Source organism: Chanodichthys erythropterus, chromosome 7, assembly GCF_024489055.1.
Source record: "Chanodichthys erythropterus isolate Z2021 chromosome 7, ASM2448905v1, whole genome shotgun sequence".
NCBI classification, from domain to species: Eukaryota; Metazoa; Chordata; class Actinopteri; order Cypriniformes; family Xenocyprididae; genus Chanodichthys; species Chanodichthys erythropterus.
The window spans coordinates 7,963,755-7,986,160 of NC_090227.1; the positions used below are offsets into that span (position 1 = coordinate 7,963,755).

The window sequence follows — 22,406 nt, forward strand, 5'->3', positions numbered from 1 at the left end:
CAATTGGAATGTCCATAAAAATCAAGATATGAAAGAGGAAAGGCGATAGATTTGATCCCTTTGAAGTGTATGACAACACCAGTAAGATCATAACTTTCACTGCTTTCGCACTTTGGCAGAGATGGACACTCTCAGTGCTTTTCATATCACAACTATTCAGTGCTTTCAACCACATAAAGTTTATTTTAATTTCAAGACATTTAAATAGACATTAATTCAACATTTTTTTCCGTGGGTGCTCAGAGCTTATATAGCCTATAATTAATTATGGGCTATAGTTAAAGGGATAGTTCAGTGTTTATCTGCATCCAAGATGTAGGTGACTTAGTTTCTTCAGTAGAACACAAATGATGACTTTTAACTCCAACCGTTGCAGTCTGTCAGTCAAATAATGGGAGTGAATCGGAACTCGAACAATAAGAGTCGGAAAAGTGTGCATAGACTAATCCAAATTAAACCATGCGGCTCGTGACGACACATTGATGTCCTAAGACACAAAACGATCGGTTTGTGCGAGAAACCGAACATTATTTATATAATTTTTTACCTCTAATACACCATAATGTCCAACTGCATTCAGCACTCGCTTAGTGAGGTCTGATCACGCTCTGACAATGGAAGTGATGTCTAGCACTCATTGAAGTATATATATAAAAATCATCATTTGTGTTCTACTGAAGAAACAAAGTCACCTACATCTTAGATGTGCTGGGGGTAAGTAGATAAACATCAAATTTTCATTTTTGGGTGAACTATCCCTTTAATAATAAAGGAAAAACGAAATTAAAGTGATACATCTGTCATACAGCGCTATTGTGCCTGCATGACGCGTTGCCCGCCACATTAATAATAAATGTGCAGATGTTGCGAATTAATTTAATAAACTTTTTAACATAGCTTTCTTGGTCGCCTTAAGTGAATTACTGTCTTTATAAAAATGATTTATAAAACATCAGTTGACCTTATGTTTACTTTCAATTTCATAGATATAGTTCACCCAAAAATTACAATTTAGTCATCATGATCCAGAAGTTTGTGTAAACAATTCTATGTTAAATTAAATAAAATATTTCTTTCTGAATCTACTTTTGTAATGTCTGTTTGATGCTTTACACAATAATGATTTCAAAAGGTCTTTTGGGGGTAATTTCTCAGCCAAATTTGATGTATTTTTTGATTAAATTTGTGCTTAATTAATCTCCACATCATGTAACTAATTAGATTCAAAATTTTAATCGCTTCCCAGCCCTAATTTATATCCTTCAATGCAAATTTAAACTGTAAAATATTTGTATTTAATTGTAAATAACATGCAGTTAGGTGCTGCAAAACATTACATTCAGTTTGCATTTAAGTATATTTAAAAGCTATTATATTTTACTACATTTTTTTCAAGGGACTAGTAGGTTAGCAAATAATATAATAGTATTATGAAGTTGTCCATAACTGGTAATCTACCCCATTGCCAAAACTTTGGATTCGCACTTCATTCCTGTACGTGCAAACTGAGTGACACATCCATGCCCTGTTCCAGTTTTGACGTCATTAACACCAAAACATTGGATCTCGCATGTGTTGTAACCTAATATGACACGCCAGTCATTTTCCAATATGTGGAATGGAGGATGACATTTAAAAGCTACAGCATATCCAATGGATTCATAAGACATGGAATATAGTATACAAATCATATGAATGTACTGTTGTTTTGTCCTTTTGGGAGCTTGACAGTCGTTGTCGTTGAGGAAACTGTTTAAAAAATTTAAAGTTTAGTCACACAAGAGAGATTAAAATGATCATTAACCTTGAATACTCAAAATGCTATTCCCCTGAAATGGATGTTTTTTGGAACATCTGTTTGTTATCTGAGATTTTCCAACGCTGCAGAAACATCCATTCAGTTTTTCTTACCATGTAAAGAGGATACTAGCATGGAGTGTCACCTTTTTTCTGTGCACTGCTGTGAGGGATAGTATTGTGCATATAAACACGTTTTTAAAAAGAAGGTTTCTAAATGAGGCCATTTAAAGGTGAGATTAACTGGGGAATTGTGGAACAGATGTACGCTGAAGTGACGGTTATTCTTGCAGTTATTAAATACTCAGGCCCCAACTGTCACCAGGCAAATAACTTTCATATTAGGAGAACTGTACCTTAGTGAGAAATTAAAGATGATAAGGCTCATTCCAGATGCAATGGAATATTTTTACCATGATGACTTCCTGAGTTTATAACCCTTTGAGGAAGTTATTACTGTAACTACAGAATAATCGTAGTTTTAATTTTACTTTGGCGATGACAGTTCAATTATATGCCTCCACTCTGCTCACAACATGCAGAATATGTCTATACACTAGAAACATTGCTTAGAGCTCTAAACACATTTTAAATCTAATGTTTGCTTTACAAGGGGACTATTTTAAATGCACAGGAGAATTCTCAAGCATTAATTCTTTACTGCTGGATCATATTAAGCAGCATATTAACAGGTATCCTGAAAGGGGCTTCAGGTGCTATTTTGAGACGTCATACATCATATTAAATTACATATCATTTAGCAGACTCTTTTAAGCCAAAACGATTTGCAGTGCATTAATTGGACTGTCCCCCCGGAGCCCAAGTGCCTTACTCAAGGACATAATGGTTACTGAGCAGCTTTATGAAATTAGTAATACTTAAGTTCTCAAGTCTGTCTCCCATACCTGGAATTGAACCTTTTCTAGCACAGACCCTGTACATTAACCATTGCTTACATTCCTCATTATTTGTTAAAACCTTAAGCCTGTTGACAAAGTGTTAATACCTTTCAAAGCAACCACACGTTCGACATTAACACTTGCCAAGCACCAAATGCAAGTAAAAATCTGCGTTGACGCTGAAATATGACGCTGTATTACTCGCCAGTTAAGTTCAATTTTCAATTTACGTTTATTGGTCGAAAACAATGCGTGGTTGTGAGAATACAACATGTTATGTAATCGCAAAGGCTACAATGTATTATATATGTTTTATATATGATCCAGTGTTTTCAGTGTCTCGGAGCGGTTCGGTTTGCTGTAAATGTTGCTCCATATTAATTCAATTTCTGCAAGTGTTGTGAGTTTGGGTCAGTTATAACATGCATTTCAAAATGAGACAAGTGCCATTCATCTTCCCAAATTTGCAGTCAGAATCATTTATAAATGTATTGCCAATAAAATAAAAGCTTTAAGATTTCCCTGTGGTTTTCCACCAAAATAAAAGCTCTGGTTTGAAAGAGAAAGCTGGGTACACACTGTATGATTTATAATAGTCATTTACAATTTTTTGTCAGGCTGTACGAACATAAGTCATGTCACACTGTGGGTTCTCAGTTGTTATTGTCAGACTGTATGTCAGTCAAGACGCGTTAAAAATGGACATCATCATTTACATCATCAATCTGTGACGCGGTCAGTGATGTGATCTGCATTTACATACAGGATATAAATGGTGGCTACACTCTAAAAAATGCTGGGTTGTTTCAACCCAATTTTGGGTCAAATATGGACAAACCCAACTGTTGGGTTAAAAAAATTAATTTAGAGATTTAACCCAATGGTTGGGTTTGTCCATATTTGACCCAAAATTGGGTTGAAACAACGCAGCATTTTTTAGAGTGTAGCATCTCTAGCTTTAATTTGGTTTGTTGCTGTCTCACTATCAGGTTCTGTGTATGGAGTTAATATTGTACCATAATTAAACAAACAAATCCAGCATTTTGCAAACAAACATGATCTGCTTTGCAAACAATCAGAAAGTTATTTGCAAATACAAAGGTCAGTTTGAGCGAAAACACAGATGAGTAACAAATATATGTATTGTGTTTTACAAATATAAATAGATGAGTCTACATCATGTTTCACAAATAAATACAAACCATCCTACAAATGAAAAAATACCAAATCTAGTGTATACAAACGCACACCTGTCTGTTACGATTGTAAGACACTTGCCTTTTTATGAGATCTCTCGGCTTGATTTTCTCACAAATGCAGTTGAGCAACTTCCAAAACAGAAGATGGCGCTTTGTTATGGGTCAATTTACACTTTTCTCCAGAGAGAAGCCCTGAAATATGCGTTTATAATAATAATAATAATAATAATAAACTTTGTTTTATAGCGCCTTTAAAAGTTGCATCTCAAAGCGCTTTACAAGAACATACAAATACAATACAATGGAATAGGGGAAATAAAAGCTAGAAACATGCATCAAAACACATTTCAAGACATATATAGGTATATATAAAACAAAACAATCACATATAGGAAATAAGTTTACAAGGAGTGTACAGCTCACAAAAATGAGTGGTGAACAGGTGAGTTGGGCGTTTCTTAATACGAAGTATATATAGTATATATATATATATATAGTACAGTCCAAAAGTTTGGAATCACTAAGATTTTTAAGGTTTTTAAAAGAAGTTTTGTCTGCTCACCAAGGCTACATTTATTTAATTAAAAATACAGTAAAAACAGTAATATTGTGAAATATTATTACAATTTAAAATAACTGTGTACTATTTAAATATATTTGACAAAGTAATTTATTCCTGTGATGCAAAACTGAATTTTCAGCATCGTTACTCCAGTCTTCGGTGTCACATGATCCTTCAGAAATCATTCTAATATGCTGATCTGCTGCTCAATAAACATTTATGATTATTTTCAATGTTGAAAACAGTTGTGTACTTTTTTTTTCAGGATTAGTTTATGAATAGAAAGTTCAAAAGAACAGCATTTATCTGAAATACAAAGCTTCTGTAGCATTATACACTACCGTTCAAAAATTTGGGGTCAGTAAGAATTTTTATTTTTATTTTTTTGAAAAGAAATGAAAGAAATGAATACTTTTATTCAGCAAGGATGGCAGTAAAGACATTTATAATGTTACAAAAGATTAGATTTCAGATAAACAATGTTCTTTTGAACTTTCTATTCATCAAATAATCCTGAAAAAAAATATTGTACACAAATATTTTGTACAATTGTACACATTAAATGTTTATTGAGCAGCAGATCAGCATATTAGAATGATTTCTGAAGGATCATGTGACACTGAAGACTGGAGTAACGATGCTGAAAATTCAGCTCTGCCATCACAGGAATAAATTACTTTGTGAAATATATTCAAATAGAAAACAGTTATTTTAAATTGTAATAATATTTCACAATATTACTGTTTTTACTGTATTTTTAATTAAATAAATGTAGCCTTGGTGAGCAGACGAAACTTCTTTTAAAAACATTAAAAATCTTAGTGGTTCCAAACTTTTGGACTGTACTGTATATATATATATATATATATATATATATATATATATATATATATATATATATATATATATATATATATATATATATATATATATATATATATATATATATATATATATATATATATATATATATATATATATATATATATATATATATATATATATGTCTTGAAATGTGTTTTGATGCGTGTTTCTATCTTTTATTTCCTCTATTCCATTGTATTTGTATGTTCTTGTAAAGCGCTTTGAGGTGCAACTTTTAAAGGTGCTATAAAACAAAGTTTATTATTATTATAAACGCATATTTCAAGTCTTCTCTCTGGAGAAAAGTGTAAATTTACCCATTACAAAGCGCCATCTGCATTTGTGAGAAAATCTGCCTGAAAATCAAGACGAGAGATCTCATAAAAAGGCAAGTGTCTTACAATCGTAACAGACAGGTGTGATGGTCTCGGTCCGGTTCGTTTTTTAGGGGTCGGAGATCGTTTGGAGTGTTCACATATGGGCCAAAAATCACATGAACCGCACTCAGACCCCTGAGTTTTTTTTTTCATCTTGGCTTTATTTTAGCTAAATAAATAATGACATGTTGTGATATGTCTTGTGTTGTTGTTCATCTGAGGTTTTTTTAAGACGCACTAGATGATTTTTTATTATGTCCTGATACGGAAAACCATGGAATTCAATAGGGTGTCCTAAATTTTTCACATGACTGTATGCTGAACAGGAAATTCGTCACAGCTGTTAGTAAATACTGTTGTCAATCCCAGAAAACAGATTGTGTGTACATAGCCTGTTTAACTGTTTTAGCTTCACCCTGTTTATCTGCGCCCCGATTAACCACTTTAGAAGCACTGAATTGGCTCTGCATCTCCAATCAATATTAGTGTATTTGAGAAGATGCTGTGCCTGCTTTGGCATTCGTGGCACGTGAACCGGCCGCTGCCTCTGGAATCATCTTTGGGTGGTTGTGGGATACCAAGGCGGCTGGGCCGAGCACTGCTTATTAAACAGGATGAATGACTAAACAGCTCGCCCCGTCTGCTCATTAGTGTCTGCAGAGAGAGAAAAAGTATTACGGGCACCAGGAGCAATAGACTGGACCATTACAGTTGCCCTACTTCCTATTCGATGCCTGCCGCAGCATGCCATGCATGCCAATATCAGACCGCCTTCAGACTTCATTTGCACCGTGGGTGCCACTCCTTCGCCCAACAGCCTTTTTAGATGCATGTTCCACTTCATTTTGTAGCAGAACTGATTTTTCCTTTTTTTAAAACAGCCATTTATTGGTCGCCCCATGCAGAAAAGCTCAGCCAGCACCAATAATGTTGGTTCAAGGGTTGTTAATTCAATTCCTAGAAACAGCAGAGTGAGTTAATTACACAGCCATAGCACTAAAAGCGTGTGCTAAAGTGTTTAATGGGAAGGTACAGCCTATTCTCTCCCATCATCCGTCTGCATCTTACTTTAGGTGCTGCAGCCAAGGGACGTGATAATTTCAGAAGCGGGTGGAAATCAGTCAAAATTTGGCATGACGGACAGATTCGCTGCCAAAAAGAGAGGAGAGTACAGGTGTTTGTCAATTATTAAAATTGCCTAAGATTTAATTCCGCCGGCTTACATTTTAATTAAATTTCTATCTCCCTTAATAGATTGCATTCCATTCTATTAAATGCCTAGCAGGTGTCGCAGACAGACTCTGATATCTCGTCCTCAGAAAAACATCAAGCAAGTGTCAAGCCTCTTTTGAAAAAAGCAGCGAGGAAATTGTCAGCAGCTGGACTGGCAAAATCAACTCATGTGACCAGCAGACTGTATGCAGCCTTCCAGATCAAGAATAATTTGGATGTTTCAGCATAGCAAAATGCTAAACCACATTGCGAATACTCACCGCAATAAGCAAAAGGACTGCTAGAAAATAAAAAGACATCAGGGAATGTAATTTCAGTCTTTAGTAATGCCTACTGTGTGTAAGCAATCTTAAAGAATTAAGACTTTATAATAAGGTTTTATTTGTTAACATTAATGTATTAACTAACATGTAACAATGAGCAATACATTTGTTACAGTATTAATTAATCTTTGTTAATGTTAGTTAAAAAAATCCAGCTGTTCATTGTTTGTTCACAGTGCATTAACAAACACATTATTTGATTTCCATAATGTATTAGTAAATGCTGACATTAACATTAAGTATTGTTCATTCTTAGTTCATGTTAACTAAAGTATTTAACTAATGTTAACTAATGAAACCTTAATGTAAAGTGTTACCGAATTATTTTTATTCAGGCTTTTATTCCTCGTCATAGTTACTAGTTATATCCCACAATTCTGACTTTATTCCTCGCAAATCCGAGTTTATAACTCACATTTCTGACTTTTTTTCTCTCAATCCGAGTTTATATCTCGTAATTCTGAGTTTATAGCTAAACTACAAACTGTGAGGGAAAAAAAAAGTCAGAATTGTGCATTATAAACTCAGAATTGCAAGGAATAAAGTCAGAATTAACTCTTTGCAAAGACCCGCCCTCCTTAGTTACTGTTGCTTTGTCCGACAAGCCATGGCGCTGTCACGCCACACACCATGTTCTCACAGAGCGAAAAATACATCACAGAGCAAAGAGGACACTGACATTGTGTCGACAGACAAGACAGAGCAGGCTATTTTTGGTATGTAACAAAGTCTCAGTTTTCAAATGTTGTCATTTTTTAAGAAATTCAAACAATAAATATTATTTTGTGACTCTTTAATGTGTCGTGACAGTCGCTGTAGCGCCTCAGTTCAAACGGCATGTGAACCAATCATCTCTTCTAAACATGAATTAACATTAGAAGGTATGCTGTTTCAATCGCAGAAAGAAAATTTTTTAAGTTCAAATCTACCGCCGTTTGTTTGTCGGACAAAATGGCAGATTCAGCGTCATAATTTGGTCAGTCAAACTCCTGGCAAAGGGTGAATGGCGAGATTTAAATGGTTACAACTGTGACTAAAAATATACATTTCCAAGAGTAATGTACTCAGTCAGTGAATCGCTCACAAGTGATTCCCCCCTACTCAACCTTCCAGTTTCTCAACCTAAAGTTCAGTTTTTCCTCACATTATGTTGCCGTATGACTTTAGAAGGGTTGTGTGGACTACTTTTATTATACAAACATCTGTGCGTAATGGCAAAAAACCAACATGTCCTCCAACCAATACGCCTATATAAGTTGTTTGTCACTTCCTTAAAATACGACGTTTACTAAAGTTGCGCCCCTATCGACAACAGGACACTTTTTTTTTTAATGCATTGTACCGTGCGTCATATTTTGGGTTTCGCGTAGCTGAATTGGCAGAGCATTGCAATATATAAAAATATGCAATCATGTGACCATGTGATCGTGGGTTCAATCCCAGGGAGTGCATGTGATCATAAAGTGTATATGCACTATAAATCACTAAGGGTAGGTTTAGGGGTGGGGTGGTTGTAGTCGTTAATTTTAAAAAAATAAAATAGTTTTGCTAAATGGAAATTGGACAAATGGTGTAAAAAGTCCACAAATTGCATTTAAATGAACACGCATTTTGATTGGTAATGACAGTCATACATCATTTCATGACGACAGACGTAACACGACACTGTCATTATTTTTATGCCAGCTAGAGGGTGCAAGACTTTAAAACGTAAACATAGGTTGTAATAAGGTGCTTGAAAAATGACCTATAGGGCCGGCTTTTTTTGGAGGACAGTCTGCAAAAAACTTGTTGGCAGTGGAGTTAGATGTGTTTCTTCCAATGTATAGTACCTATATATATATATATATATATATATATATATAGGTACTATACATTGGAAGAAATTTTTAAACAGTGAAGAGTTGAAAGTCTTCAACCTAGAGCAGAGCTTGAAAATTTGCCATTCACTATCACCAGGTGATTTCTAGAGTGACATCAATTGCACTGAATTAATTGATATTTGACTCATTATTTGCAAAATGTCGTCACCCACACACTTTATTTACTCAAGGACTTGAACCAAGCCCTATGAAAAGACATTGATATGGTTCACAGAACAATGGCAAGCTCTCGCTGTATGCTGGGTCTTCGATATGTTGGATTAGCACATCTTTAATTGATGTGTTCAGGCTCACCATCAAGCGCTTGACATTCACAAGTGATCTGTTTCATTACAACTGAAAATCTCAGAATTCATTTGGGACTCTCTGACATTTTGATGTAATTCTGTGCCATTTAGTGTTGCTTCTTTCTCAGAACCGACATAACAAAGGATGTAATTTAACTGGAAAAATATGGAGATGGAAATAATTTATTGGATACACATTTAAAGCCTCTGTGTGTTTTTGAAGCTGTTTGGTGAAAAAAATAGCTTTTTTGCTCAGCAAAATGAGCAGCTTGTAAAATTAGCCTGTGCTGTAAACCATCACATAAAAGGCAAGTTGTTAGCTTCTTTCAATAATATATAATTAACTGAACTAGCTGCATATGATAATTAGCTTAAACCTAATCTGGCTTTTATTTTTTTTAAAACTGTGTATGATTTCTAGTGATATTTGTAAATTGTCTTTCTAAATGTTTCGTTAGCATGTTGCTAATGTACTGTTAAATGAGCTTAAAGTTACCATCTTTTATTACTGTATTCACGGAGACAAGAGCCGTTGCTATTTTCATTTTTAAACAATTGCAGTCTGTATAATTCATAAACACAACTTCATTCTTAATAAATCTCTCCAACAGTGTAGCATTAGCCGTTAGCCACGGAGCACAGCCTCAAACTCATTCAGAATCAAATGTAAACATCCAAATAAATACAATACTTACATGATTAGACATGCTGCATGACGAACACTTTGTAAAGATCCATTTTGAGGGTTATATTAGCTGTGTGAACTTTGTTTATGCTGTGATATTAGGAGATTACTGAGATTACTGTCCCTCCATTGAAAGTTCATTCATTCAAAACTGTGACGGTTCAAAATAAAGCTCAAAAGTGCTTGCTTGATGTGCGAGAACCAATGAGGTGTATTATTGTGCATCAAGCTAGTACTGTTTATCTTCCATTTACAATGCTCCAAAGCTCCAAATATGTGCATTGATCAATGTTAATAAGGTGCAGAAATAGATTTCTGAAAAAAAAAAACATTGAAAGTGGATTGGACCACAACAAACTTTTATCCAATCATCTGTAGGGGGCGTATACTCATGATGGGGGAGGAGAGAGAGTGAGCAAGAGGGAGATTTGAAGACTGTAGAAAGAGCATGGCTGAAAGACATTACAAAAAAGAAAAGGTCAGAGGAATATATCAGGCCAGAGCTTTATGACCTGCGTTAATATAAGAAAAGCTTCCCAATGCTGGAGAGACCGAAGCAGGAAGCCTGAAAACGGAGGCAGAGGGTACATTTATTTACATACAAACCTTTATTTGCTTAGCTTATGCTATAAAGAAACACCCACTCTTGCATTGCGTATTTGTGCTTTTTAGGGGCGGAGCAATGTAGGGAGGGGTGTGTTTGTTTGTTAATATTTGAAATCAACACAGTGTTCAACAATATTTCTCAGAAATCGCTTACTGCACCTTTAATTCTGTTCATCATATAAATCAATTGTGTTTCTTCATAAGACTTAAACTGCTCAATTCATATGGATTACTTCTCTTTATTCATTTTTTTTTAGGTGACAGTTTTTATTAAAATATCTTAATTTTTGTTTGTAAGATGAAGGAAAGTCTTATGAGTTAGGTATGGAAGCCCGTTTCCGCCACTAAAAAAAAAAAAAAAAACGCCACTTAAAAAAAAAAAAAAAAAAGCCACTAAAAAAAAAAAAAAAAGATTAATTGCGACTTTTTATCTCAGAATTGCGAGTTATAAAGTCAGAATTCTGAGATATAAAGTCGCAATTGCGTGATATAAAGTCAGAATTCTGAGATATAAAGTCGCAATTGCGTGATATAAAGTCAGAATTCTGAGATATAAAGTCGCAATTGCGAGTTATAAAGTCAGAATTCTGAGATATAAAGTCGCAATTGCGAGTTATAAAGTCAGAATTCTGAGATATAAAGTCGCAATTGCGAGTTATAAAGTCAGAATTCTGAGATATAAAGTCGCAATTGCGAGTTATAAAGTCAGAATTCTGAGATAAAAAGTCGCAATTGCGAGTTATAAAGTCAGAATTCTGAGATAAAAAGTCGCAATTGCGAGTTATAAAGTCAGAATTCTGAGATATAAAGTCGCAATTGCGAGTTATAAAGTCAGAATTCTGAGATAAAAAGTCGCAATTGCGAGTTATAAAGTCAGAATTCTGAGATAAAAAGTCGCAATTGCGAGTTATAAAGTCAGAATTCTGAGATATAAAGTCGCAATTGCGTGATATAAAGTCAGAATTCTGACTTTATTTCTCGCAATTGCGACTTTATATCTCAGAATTCTGACTTTTTCTCACTACTGTGAAACGTTATTTCTCACAGTTCTTACTTTGCTTGCGTTTCCTTTCATTGCGACTGACCATCAGGATTACTGCTTTGTTATTATTATACATTAAATAGAGGACATCATAAAGGATTATTTCTAGCGCCGATTTACCAATAAAGAAATATTGAATTTACTGGAGGAGACACATATAGATTAGTCTCCGGACATATGCATTACGCAGGAATATGCATATAGAATGTTTCCACGGTAACCTTGTACACAGCGTTTCAAGGAGAAAAAACAGCTTTTACTGCCATCTAGTGGGCTTAATACTAAAACAACCAATACCTATCATGTTTCATTAACTTTGCAACTCAAGGGTAGAAATAGAATCATGCAATTCTGCAAATTACAGTCGAGGTATTTGGACAATAAAAGTTGTTTTTAACAGAATGGATACACTAATGAATTTTACACGATAATAACAATATCATAATAATCATAAGAAGAAGAAGAATCAGCTGTGGCGGAGGCGCAATAAATCAGACAAAGCTGAAGTGGCACATTTTAATACATCCAACAGCTTCAGACTTCACTGCAGCACGTCTATCATTGGATGCGCTGTTACAGACAGAGATACTGACCATCAGTTAATTGCGAGAAAAAAAGTCAGAATTCTGACTTTTTATCACGCAATTGCGACTTTATATCTCAGAATTCTGACTTTTTATCACGCAATTGCGACTTTATATCTCAGAATTCTGACTTTTTATCACGCAATTGCGACTTTATATCTCAGAATTCTGACTTTATAACTCGCAATTCTGAGATAAAAAGTCGCAATTAATCTTTTTTTTTTTTTTTTTTTTTTTTAGTGGCTTTTTTTTTTTTTTTTTTTAAGTGGCGTTTTTTTTTTTTTTTTAGTGGCGGAAACGGGCTTCCATAGTTAGGAATGACATAAGAATGAGAAAATTACTTTTTGGCTTAAATGCAAAGTTCTGTCATGAAATTCTAGATGGCGCAGGCTAATAGGTCCTTTAACTCAACCTGCTCATAATCACATTATCTATAAGACACAGCTGATTGGTTCCTGCTGTATCAGTAGCCTATGAGCTTGCATGCTCAACCTTCAAAATACTTTGGTAGCATTGCCTTAGCAGTACAGCGCTTCAGAAACCCTCCACCCTCCCCAGCTCCACCTGTATAGATCTACTATGGGTAATTTATGTACACTATATTGTACAGCAGCAGCATGTCTTACTTGCTCACATCAGCGTGTATTGGCAGTAGCAAGTCCTGTACGTGCTCTACAGCAGCAACAGCAATAAAAGCAGCCACAGCGTAGCAGATCTATTCTGCCAAACCAAACATATCAACATTGTCATACCCATTAGCATGCCAAACACTCCGAGAGTTGTCATGACATAACTGCTGTTCTGAGAGTTGTCATGAAAGAATGTAGATAGGCTCAATTTTGATGTTGACTTTTTAAGATAATATGCATTTAACATTCAGTTCCCTCGGTACAGTTCATTGGGTACATGATTGAATTTTAAACTTGAATTTAGTTGAATTTTACTTAACTAGCACCAGCAGAGCAAACAAAAATGATGCAAAACTTGCCAAGGATGTCAGCATCTAAGCTGACCTGGAAGAAGCAAATTTTTACACATTACCCATTACCCAGACTACATCTTCAGGGCTGATAATTCCCAGCCAAAAGTATTCATAAATTACCTGCTGCACGACAGTTTACCCTGCCCTCATTTCTCAGAGCTCAGCTGGCTGTGTATTATTAGGATCATTTTCCAATTTCCGATCCCATTGCAGAGACTTTTTTTTTTTTTTTTTTACCTAAGCAAACACAGATATTTTGAGTGATATTTTCAGAATGAGTGTAAACAATGTTATTTTTAAACATGAAAACTTTGTGAAAAATGATTCCAGGGCTCATATTAATGTTTGTAATGCCTTGCCTTGCCTTTTTCCCTTCTCAGCCCGTCTCAGAAGAATTCCAAAATGGAGAAGGTTTTGGCTACATCGTGGCGTTCCGGGCCAATGGCACACGTGGATGGAAAGAGAAAATGGTGACCTCAGCAGACTCCACCACCTATAAATACAGAGACGAGACCTTCCCTCCTCTCACCCCGTTTGAGGTGCGGGTGGGGGTGTATAACAACAAAGGAGACGGGCCCTTCAGCGGGGTGGTTACTGTGTTCTCTGCAGAAGGAGGTGAGGGTCAGATGTGTACCCTGATTGATGGGATTTATTGCTGTCTTATATAACTTCAATAATGTGCAGCTCAACAGTACAGATGGAGTTTCTCGAATTTTTGAACTACATCACACAACAGCTAATCCAGGGCTGTGGACGGATGTACTGTGTGATATTGTGTCCATATTTTGAGGTACTGGTACTACCGTATAGCAGTGAAGTCAAAATGCAAAATCCAAAATAAAGTACATACAATGAGAGCAGGCATTAAATACCCATGTGAAAAAGAAGCATACTTTAGTATACCAAATCTTTTCTTTAATTAGTATTAAAGGTGGCCTAGATTCAAAAATTGAATACTTGGCATAGATAAATAACAAGAGTTCAGTACATGGAAATGACATACAGTGAGTCTCAAACTCCATTGTTTCCTCCTTCTTATATAAATCTCATTTGTTTAAAAGACCGAAGAAGAATAGACGAATCTCAACATAACACCGACTGTTACGTAACAGTCGGGGTAATTAATATGTACGCCCCCAATATTTGCATATGCCAGCCCATGTTCAAGGCATTACACAAGGGCAGCCAGTATTAACGTCTGGATCTGTGCACAGCTGAATCAACAAACTAGGTAAGCAAGCAAGAACAATAGCGAAAAATGGCAGATGGAGCAATAATAACTGACATGATCCATGATATCATGATATTTTTAGTGATATTTGTAAATTGTCTTTCTAAATGTTTCGTTAGCATGTTGCTACTGTACTGTTAAATGTGGTTAAAGTTACCATCATTTCTTACTGTATTCACGGAGACAAGAGCCGTTGCTATTTTCATTTTTAAACACTTGCAGTCTGTATAATTCATAAACACAACTTCATTCTTTATAAATCTCTTCAACAGTGTAGCATGAGCCGTTAGCCACGGAGCACTATCAAACTCATTCAGAATCAATGTAAACATCAAAGTAAACACTGTACTTATGCGATTAGATTTTATGTTGTTTAAGGCAAGCGCAAGCTCTTGGGGCGTGGAGCATCAGATTTAAAGGGCCACACACCCTGAATCGGCTTATTTATAATGATGCCCCAAAATAGGCAGTTAAAAAAATGAATTAAAAAAATATATGGGATATTTTGAGCTGAACCTTCACAGACACATTCAGGGGACACCTTAGACTTATATTACATCTTTTAAAAAAAAGTTCTAGGGCACCTTTAAAAGAATATACTTGCAAACTAAATGTAATATTTTTGGATATTTAATTGCATGCTATTTTCTGTTAAATGAAAATGCATTATAGTTTCAATTTATATCAAGTGCTTTTCCCATTCAAGTAGGACTTAAGTACATCTTTACATATCATTTCATAATTATTAATTTGGTCTTTGAAATACAGCTAAAGTGTACTGTCTAATGTTCTGACAAGCATATATGTTAATTTAATTTCTAGTGAAACTTGTATGTATTATATTTAAATATATTTGTAATTACACATTTGGAATAAAGTTGCAATTCCGTTCATTTAAAATATACTAACTTTAAATGTAATATCAAATAACACATTGTTAAAAATTATAAGTGTACTTCTTTGAAGTTCTGTACTTTCATGTACTTTAAATTGAAACTTTTAATTTGACATTATTGCAAAGACATTATTAATTAAGTGTGTTAAAAATTTAAATTAAAGTGCCTTTTATTTAATTAATGTTATATTATCTGCAAGTACGTTTTATAAACAAATATATACTTTTAAGATTTGAACTACTTAAAGGGTTACTTCAGGATTTAGCATTAAGCATTGTATTAGTAGAATACCACTAGTATTTTCGAATTAGCGTGCTTTCCCCCTTCATACCAGCCCGAGATCAGATTTATGCATTTTTATTCTGTAAAAAAAAGCCTCCGATGACGCAAAAATCGTCATTTTGCATCATCGGAGGCTTTTTTGGCCAGAGGCTTAAAACTACAGCCAGTAATAGCAGGTAGTTCCGCATTTTTTCACCACGCCCATAAATATGCGCGTTTTAGGTTACTCACGGACATAGATCAAAGATTTTATCAAAAGTGGGTGTCAATTATATTTTTAAGCTTACAGTAATTAACTTTATTTTGTCTGCACTACATCAGTGGTTCATCTCGCAAATTTATCGGTCTCTGCAGTCATCTCAACCAATACAGCAACAGGCTTTTGTGGTAACGTTAGCATAAATAGATAAATAGAGTAACTCAGTTTTACAGAACAGAGGCTTTACTTTGATAAGAGTCAACTTATATGCAACTTATATGTAATTGTCTATCTAACGTTACTTTGCTAAGTTTGCAGTTTTACTGCTAAATTCAACACTACATATAGGCTACTGTGTTATCAGTCTAGTATCAGCAAGTCTTACCTCTAGGCGAATACGCTTAGTACCAGATGGCCCAGGCTGTTTGTCCTCTGGGAAAGTGAATATCGATGGTATCGCAGTGTCCTTCAGAATGGTTCTCTTCATTGCAAGGATATTTGGTTCGTAGTCCTCGTGCTTGAAATGGAGACTACATATTCTGCGGTTTTTTAGGTTTTCTATAACGGTGTCATCTCCAAACTTCGGGTGTTTGATGGCCAGCAGCCACTGTTTACATCACTCCAAATCTTTAACTTAATCGGAAAATGATGGAAACTTACTTGTCCTTTCCTGGTTTTGGGTGTACATCCAGGTACAAAGCAATTTAGCACCATTTCGCTGTAATTGTATGAACTAACTCACGATTTATAGAATTAATATGTAACAAAGCAAGCCTAGTTGTTTGAATTTTCCTGGTAATGCCGCCTGTAACCGATAGGCGTGGTTTGGGCGTGGCCTCGCAAGGGCAGCAAAACAAGTGCATTCTGGGAGTTGTTGTCTTTCATCCACATTAGTCAAAAATAATTTTTCTGCCTTTTCTCAGTCTAGAAAGCTCCAAATTCAAAAATAATTTCACATTTCTACTACATAAATGACCAATTTTAAATACACATTCATCTTTCCAGGGGTGAAGTACATTCAGTACACTTAAGCACACAAAAAGTATTCATAAAATAAAAGTACAGTAAATTGTGACCAGCTTTCAAGCTCCAAGAAAACAAACAAATATAAAAGTAGGTCTTGCATTCTATAGTGTTTTTCTTTTGTGTCCACCACTTCAACGGGATTATCAAGTGAGTTGAACTTCAAGATGAGTCAAGAGGAACTGGATCAATTTTCATTAAAAAGATCTAATTCAAGATAACGATTAAAATTGGTCAAGAAGTGATAGGAGGGATATCAAGAGTTTCAGAAGATCGTTTTTGAAGTTGCACTTGACAGTGTCAATGACAACATTTTTGTGAGAACTATCCCTTTAAAGGTGGGGTAAGTAATTTTTCAACAACTGCCTGGAAGTTAGTCGGGCCGACATGACGTTCGAGGAGACAGAAAGAGCAAGAGGGAGATTTGAAGGAATCAGAAAGAGAGATGCAGAAAGAGAGAGGAGACAATACAAAAGAGCTCAAAAGAATATCACTGGAATGAAGGTTTATGACTGGGCAAGCACTTTAGGACCCGCATTAATATTAGAAAAGCTTTCCAGGGCTGGAGAGAGCTAAGCGGGAAGACCTGAAAACAGACACAGAGCAGGGTGGTTAGGATTGGAGGGTGAATTTCGGAGGCGGAGCAATGAAGAGAGGGTTGTGTTTGTTTAGGTTGATTTCAAATATCAACAATGTCCAACATCGTTTTGAAAAATGGCTTACCCCACCTTTAATTTACTTAATCTCAGTTAGAATAGAATAGAATGTCTTTATTGTCATTGTACAAGTACAACAAAATTGAAATGCAACCCTTTGGGTAAAAAGTTGTGGGTTTTATGACCAAAAAATAACTTTTGAGAACTTTTATGACCTTTAAAAAAACATTCACTGCCCACACAGAAATTATCAAGCTGATTTGATGGTAACCGTGCAAGCGTTTCCTGTGACTGCTGCTAATATGATGGATGTTCTGTGTCTCTGTCACCTCTCAGTCTCTCAGCAGGATTCTCCCTCACAATCACAGGGCTTCACAACTTACCATTTACATTCGCTTAAACTCTTTGCTCTGACTATTAACACATAAGAGATACTGATGAAATGTACCCCAAACACTTCAAGCAGGCTTATAGATTGATTTAGTATGTGTTTTATGTGTTATTTGCTGAGGAATCTGAAGTGTACTGGTTTTAAATGCAGAACCCAGGGAGCCTCCTTCAGAAGTGCAGGCGTTCGCCATCTCCTCCTCCGAAATCAAAGTAATGTGGAAGCCACCCATTCCTGGCCCTGGAAGACCCCAAGGCTACGAGGTTAGATATTAGATATTTTGAATTTTCATCAGCCATTACAAGATCCTTCAGAAATCATTATAATATGCTGATTTGGTGCTCAAGAAACATGTCTTATTATTATCAATGTTAAAAGCAGTTTTGTGGAATCCATGATACATTTTTTTTTTAGGATTTTCTTAATGAATAGAAAGTTCAAAAGAACAGCGTTTATTGAAATAGAAATAGTTTATTGTAACTTTTGCGCATCCTTGCTAAATAAAAGTATTCATTTCTTTTAAAAATAAATCTTACTGAGCCCAAACAGTAGTCTAGAACAATCTAATCAAATACAGGCCATGGCTGGATTTCCCGATAACGTTGTATCTGGTTTATATATATATATATATATATATATATATATATATATATATATATACCAGTTGTTTACTTTATTTTACCCTTGCATTGCAAACATGCAGAGACGGACCAAAAATTGAAGATCCAATAGAGTTACAAGGTTTAATTACAAGTTCTTTTTAATATTTTTCATTGCTTAAATACTTGCAAAACACACAGACAGACATAAAGGGTGACCAATAGTAATGATTTATGAAAGAAAAAATAAACACAAAATATGGAGATACAAGGTTTCCATCCAAGAGTGACGGTGTGTAGTCAGAAGACAAAAAGGCAGCTCACTAGGTTTTAGCTCACTTTTCTTCATCATTGTCTTCGCAACAGACAACTGTTGTTCTTTCTGAATGAAGGAAATTATTCTATGCAGTGAAATTACACAGTTGAGAAAGATTATCGTATTTCATCGCCGGGAGATATTACATGCTCGCCTATTATGCTCTTCATGCAAAATGTATGACAGTTATTTAAATCAAATGACACAATATTACATCAAATTGGCGACTCTCATTCTCTCATTTATTGAGGCAACTCGGTCTCATTTTCTTTATCTCTACAAAAATCTTGAATGAATGAATAGCAGAAAGTGAAGCAAATTGCTTTGTTGGAAACAGGTGAGCTTTTGGAAAGACGTGGAGCAGGAGGAGATGGGGAAGAAAAAGAGGACGGCAGGGAATGAGACGACCATGCTGCTGTCGGGGCTGGAGGGAAACACACAGTATCTGGTCTCTGTGAAGGGGTTCAACAGTGTCGGCCAAGGACCAGCCAGCTCAGCCATCAAGATCAGCACTAAGAAAAATGGTGCGTTCCATACGAGCAATACCTATGTGAACATAATAAACTGTAAAATTAATAAAATAGTCAATGACAAATAAGATTTCCCAAGATTAATCAATAAAAATGCAAGCTCTTGAAATGTACTCTTTATATTCCTGTTGGTTTAATATGATTTTTGAAAAAACTTTACCATTTTGTATGAAGTAAATAATGAAATAATAATAATAATAATAATAAAAATGTAAGATAATTGCCAAACTACTTCTTTTTTTTTAATAATTTCATTATTTTAATGAGGCTTTTTTCCTTCATTATTTCATAATGGTTGTGACATACTGAAATTTTTTACTATAAGCCTCCAAGAAAATATTTATATAACCTTAATTCAGATATTAAAACACATGTTAATCATAGAACAGGTGTTTTCAGGTTATTGCTTATATAGCTATATGTATACAGTATATGTATAGAGTCATGCAGTGAGATTTTTGTAGGCCAACCGGATAATGGAAGTTAGCATCACTCCGATTCCCTCGACAAAAACCCAGTAGGATTTGTCCATTGGCTTTTGTATTATTGCAGAAAACGAGCTCAGTGACCAAAAAAACTTTATGATTCTTACACATTATGTTCATCATGATGAGCTTCACAAATGAACACAACTTTCATGAATTTTGAAGCCTAAATTCAATCGCCAGAAATAAAAAGCTTACCGTAGGCTATTAACAAACGGCACCACAGTTGCAAGACTTCAGCGACACATCAATTAAGCTTCCAACAACTCGTTTAGTCTTTAATTAAAACATTAGAAATGTTGGAATAGTTTGCAAGAGCGTGATTATAAACACATAGAGGCTGTAAAAGTGGAGTGACATCCTTTGTAGTCCCATTTAGCCACTTGTTAGCAACCGCCTTTTTCAAGACAAGTAAATGCTTTTCTTAAAGCAGTCATATAATGCCCCTTTTTGAAGATGTAATATAAGACTCAAAATACCCCACAGAACATTTATCATAGCTTTTCAAATTTGCCCCATTTGGGTGTGAGCAAAAACACCATTTAAATGCAAATGAGCTGCTGGCCGCTTTCCAGAGGAGGGCGGAGCTTTAACAGCTCGTGCTTCGGTTGCTCAACAACAACAAAGCTGGAGAATCTCACGCAGCCAAAATGACAATTGTCAGTAACGGTGTTCAGCCTTACATTGTTCAAACTGGAGTTCGGACACTGATGGAGAGACTCAGGAAGAAGTTACAACTTAGAATACATCTGGACGTTTCTGAATGGTTAGTGGATAAATTCATGTAGTTGCTGTGGAGGTGATTCAACTCATCGACTATCATGTGGCGTCATGTTAATCTTTTGTGCGTTGAATTGATTCTGGGTTTTGACCTACAAAAAAGCATCATCACTGCACCACTCTATTGGCTATCTGATGTGATTGTGTCATGTCACACAGCAGTTTCACATTCATTGTGAACAGACAGTTTAATTGTTGCTGGAAACCTGGTGAACTGTGATGTGTTTGCTCACTATGTTCCACAACATAGTGCTGTCTAGAAAGATGTATGAATAGAAATGGACCTTGAGAGAAGGATTATCCTTTGTATATTCCAATTAATATGTGATCTTTGCTCATTTCAGACCTTAAATGAGCTTTTTATCTTACTTTTGTTATCTCTCTCACTCTCTCTTTTCAGCCCCAAGTCTACCTCCAGGCAACTTGATGTGGATTCAGGAGGGGAACAATGTTTCTTTATCCTGGGATCCGGTGAAAGCAAGGGACAATGAGTCAGAAGTCATTGGGTACAAGGTTGGTATTGCACAGAAACTGTGAATGTCAAGTGAAACTCAGTGCCACTGCACATTTTTTTTTAATGTTTCCCCCAATTGCAGGTATTATTGCGTCAGGAGGGACGAGGCCACAGCCAAGTCATGAGGACACCAAACTCAGCCGTTGTCCTGGCGCTACCCGAGGGGGGAACATACATCATCGAGGTGCGCGCAGTCAGTGAAGGAGGTGAAGGAGCCGCTAGCGCTCAGGTCAGAGTGCTCACCTCCTCAGGTAAGCAATGGCTAGGGTCACATTCACAGTGTGGTCTTTCGGATTTGAGGATGTGTACGTATGGCAGTAGGCTTGACTGCTTTCGCTAATTCCTCTTTAATTACCTTTCCTACACATACCTACACAGTCGATTCAATTTTCCTCCATCCGAAAAGGAAAGAGAAGTTTACCAATGTTATGCTACCAGGACTAGTGGGCTATTGTAGAGCAAATACTGTTAAATTAGTTTTTGGTTTCTTATTAACAAGATTTTTTTTTTTTTTCTGCTTAACTGATGTTACATTACATACATTTCTAATTTACCTCTTTTTCATTTTACTTCCAGGAGTGCGTGCAAAGAGTGGGCAGCTCTCTGTCCATAATCTGCCTCCAGTCTTGGCATGGACTGCTCTTTTCCTCTCATTAATGGTGCCTTCTTTTCCCTTGTGAGGCTACTGAGTCATGTACTGCTCCTTTAAACCTTCCCTCCACCTCCCTCCTAACGACCACTCCCACCCATCCCTGTATGAAGGGGATGGGCTCTCCCTCCTCCACACAGACTGCCTGCTTTGGCCTGTACCATCATCAGGACCTAATGGCCAGCCAAAGGGAAGCGCTTCTACTCCAAGGATCAAGAAATGCCTCCAATTACAGACAACTCCATTGTTTTTATTTTCTGGGCGTATTTGTTTCCTTTCCAGATCTTCGTTTGGGGTATCATTGTAGTATTGTGCTGTACAAAGTGCGGAGACGGTTGTTTAAAATCTTCATGAAGTTGTAAGAGACTCTTTTTTTTTTTAGGGACTGCCGCCCGGAACAGCTCTCAAAGTCACTGAGGCCGCCCATTGCTCTGTGCCACTGTGGCTTCCCTTGTTACATTGCATCCATTTGACCCTTTGGCTGCCTGAGAAGCAAATGCAGAGTAAGCTCAGTAGAAATAAGTGCATTGTTTTC

General features: G+C 35.8%; 1 protein-coding gene across 1 annotated transcript in view; it reads left to right on the forward strand.

Annotated features, from left to right (window-relative positions):
- cntn5 (contactin 5) overlaps positions 1-21,902 on the forward strand; it is a 204,115-nt gene extending 182,213 nt beyond the window's left edge. Inside the window, exons 17-22 of the mRNA XM_067388973.1 lie at positions 13,704-13,938; positions 18,152-18,261; positions 19,251-19,437; positions 21,109-21,221; positions 21,305-21,473; positions 21,799-21,902. Of these exons, the coding sequence (XP_067245074.1) occupies positions 13,704-13,938; positions 18,152-18,261; positions 19,251-19,437; positions 21,109-21,221; positions 21,305-21,473; positions 21,799-21,902 (918 nt within the window). The remainder of the gene's footprint in view (positions 1-13,703; positions 13,939-18,151; positions 18,262-19,250; positions 19,438-21,108; positions 21,222-21,304; positions 21,474-21,798) is intronic.
- Positions 21,903-22,406: the final 504 nt, after the last annotated feature.